Source organism: Tympanuchus pallidicinctus, unplaced genomic scaffold (genome assembly GCF_026119805.1).
Source record: "Tympanuchus pallidicinctus isolate F22 unplaced genomic scaffold, pur_lepc_1.0 scaffold36, whole genome shotgun sequence".
NCBI classification, from domain to species: Eukaryota; Metazoa; Chordata; class Aves; order Galliformes; family Phasianidae; genus Tympanuchus; species Tympanuchus pallidicinctus.
The window spans coordinates 560,029-562,867 of record NW_026294754.1 but is presented as its reverse complement, the minus strand read 5'-3'; the positions used below and the strand labels follow the sequence as shown (position 1 = coordinate 562,867).

Here is a 2,839-nt window from a genome sequence, read left to right as displayed (position 1 = left end):
ACGGCCTTACAGCCCCCCATGGCCCTACAGCCCCTCATGGCAGCATGCGGCTACCTAACAAGGAGGAGCCAGCAATAGAAACAGAGGGAATGGCATGAAGCAATAACAGAGGAGTCTGAGGTTGTGTATCAGGATGCTCTGTGATTTTATGATATATGATTCTATGATTCCTTATTCAGGAGTCCCAGGAGGCATTCCGGAACCGTGGCGCTGTGGTCAATGGGTATGGTGGGGGTGGGGTGAGGTTGGGTTGGGGTTTGGGTTGGGATCTTGGAAGTCTTTTCCAGTCTTAAAGATTAGATGATGATTTCTCACTCATCTATCTTACACATCCCACAGGAACTGGCTGACTACAGACCCTGCAATGTAGGGCAGTCTCCTGCTGACAGCAACGATAGGTTTGCATTGAGTCAAAAAGACACCGTAGAAGAAATTTCCCCATTTTGAATAGAATCTGTTTATTGACACAAAGACACGTGCAGTTGTGAATTTTAAACCACCACAGGGACATTCACAGCACAGAGAACATCTCAAAACCCAAAGCCGGTGGCTGCACCTCTTCTCTTGTGAGAAGGAAGGGCAATGGCAGCCTGGCATCTGCTCATCATCCCGGTCCCAAACACGTCCTGTCGCACTGTAGGGTCTCACACAGCCATTAAAGCCAAGTCCTCCCCCATCCCCTCATGGCTTCCATTCCCTGCGTGCATCCACTGGGAATGGAATGGGTGCTGTGTTTGTGTGGGTCCATAGCCCTGGGAAGTCACTGAGCGCTGTGACAGCCGTGAGCCTTCCTGGGGCGCAGCAGGCTGAGCGCTGCCTCCTGGATCCGCCTGGTCCTCATGCTGTAGATGATGGGGTTCAGCACGGCGGGGAGGGTGAGGTAGAGGTCGGCCAGCAGAACCTGTGCACGCACAGACACAGCCTGGCCAAAGTGCTGCACGTAGATGGAGAGCAGGCCGGGGATGTAGTACAGCATCATCACACAGATGTGGCACCCGCAGGTGCTGAAGGCCCTCCTGCACGATTCCTTGCCCAGGACGGCTTTCAGGATCATCAGGTAGGACGCAGCAATGAAAGCTGTGTCTGTCCCTACTATGAGAGAGGACATGGATATGCTGTACAGCCTGCTGGGGTTGGGGTCTGCGCAGGCAAGACTGGTGACAGCCATGTGCTCGCAGTATGAATGGGGAACCACGAGGGAACGGCAGTAGGGGAGGTTTGTCACCATCCCTGTCAACGGCACCATGAAAAGCAGTGCTCTCACCACGATGGCCAGGCATATCCGGGCAACTGTGTGTCGATTCAGGATCATTCTGTACCTGAGGGGGTGACAAATGGCGACGTAGCGGTCAAAAGCCATGGCCAGGAGCACTCCTGACTCCTCTGATGTGGCGGAGTGAACAAAGAACATCTGAGCAAAGCAGGCGGTGTAACCGATCTGGTTGGAATGGAGCCAGAAGATGCCCAGCAGCTTGGGGACGATGGACGTCACCATCACCACGTCGATGGCGGCCAGCATGGCCAGGAAGCAGTGCATGGGGTCCCGCAGGGACCTGTCCAGTGCAATGACCAGCAGGACCGTGCTATTTCCTAGCAGGGCGACGATGTACGCTGAGCAGAAAAGGATGCCCAGGCAGATGGGGAAAGCTTCCAGGGTGGGGACACCCACAAGGACGAAGGAGGAGGAGCTGCTGTTGGGGAGGCTGAAGGGGCCAGGAGCCATGCGGGAGGATCTGTGCTTAAGAATGTGAAAAAGACCCCAGAATGGAACCCATGGGATGTGCAGAACTGAGGGCGCGAAGCTGAGGGCAACGCACTGACGCACGTGCCAGATAGGGAACCCAAACTGCTACTGCTGTGTGCGAGATGGGATCTCGGTGATGGAACAGGAGAAGGGAGAAGGGAACGGAGCAAAATTGCTGACGAAATGGGGCTGTTGGATGGCAAGAACTTCAGATGCTCTTCAAGTTTCAGACTGTGCCACCGGCGCTCAGCAGCAGTCTCCTTCAGTCCATTGCTTGTGGAGACGTTTCTTTGTTGGCTGCTCACCACCGCCCAGCTGAGACCTTGGAGTCAGCAGCGGGAGGAGGGGATGCTCAGCACTCAGCTTCCCTCGGGCTCTGCTCCTGAGTGGTCCTGGCTCCCTGCACCGTGCACTACACAGAGCTCCTCCAAACGTGCAAGGCGAGATCTGGTGTCAGGAGGTGCCTGGGACATTCAGCACAGCCATGACAACGCCATTCCCCACTCCGTCTTCATTCTCTCAGTCACTCACGTGTGGAGCCTGCACAATTAGGTGTTCTGTTATCAGGAGAAGCTTGAAGGAAATACAAACCCTGCAGCGGAGCCAGGGATGCTGTGGGTACCCAGGCTGCTGTCACCAGGGAAGGGGTAGAGGGATAACAACCCGCAGGTCTGAGCTCCGAGTGCAAAGAGCTCAGCGGCGGAGCACGGAGAGCAGCTCCCTCCCTGCCTCCTGCCCTCGGCGCAGGGCTGTGTCCTGGGCTGAGCAGGCAGCAATCAGACACGAAGCACTTGCGGACACCAACCTCTGGCCTGACGCGCGTCTGAACCCGGCGCTTGCTCCCCAGGTGCAGCCATCCCAGCAAACAGATGTGCTGCCGGAAACTGTCTTCCACAGCCCGTGCCTGCGATGGGTATCTGAGCAGCACTGCAGAGCCCGACCCGTGGGGCTCCTCGGCCCGGCTGGGGGAAAGCAGCACGGCGGAGCTGAGCAGCCCAAGCAGAGGCTGTGAGCCGGCGGGGCTGGAAGGCAGAGCGGCGCGTCTGCACGGCGCGGCGCGGAAGGGCCGGCTGCTTTCTGTGCTCTGCAAAGCCC

General features: G+C 57.3%; 1 protein-coding gene across 1 annotated transcript; it reads right to left on the bottom strand.

Moving 5' to 3' along the window:
• Positions 1-320: 320 nt before the first annotated feature.
• On the bottom strand, positions 321-2,424 carry LOC128088635 (olfactory receptor 52I2-like). The gene has a single exon (XM_052699374.1). The coding sequence runs from the start codon at positions 1,721-1,723 to the stop codon at positions 761-763; it is 963 nt and encodes a 320-aa protein (XP_052555334.1). The 5' UTR covers positions 1,724-2,424; the 3' UTR covers positions 321-760.
• Between the last annotated feature and the right edge of the window lie 415 nt (positions 2,425-2,839).

Bases quoted from the DNA above. Each gene is read 5' to 3' on its own strand.
- LOC128088635 (XM_052699374.1), bottom strand. From the start codon at position 1,723: ATGGCTCCTGGCCCCTTCAGCCTCCCCAACAGCAGCTCCTCCTCCTTC.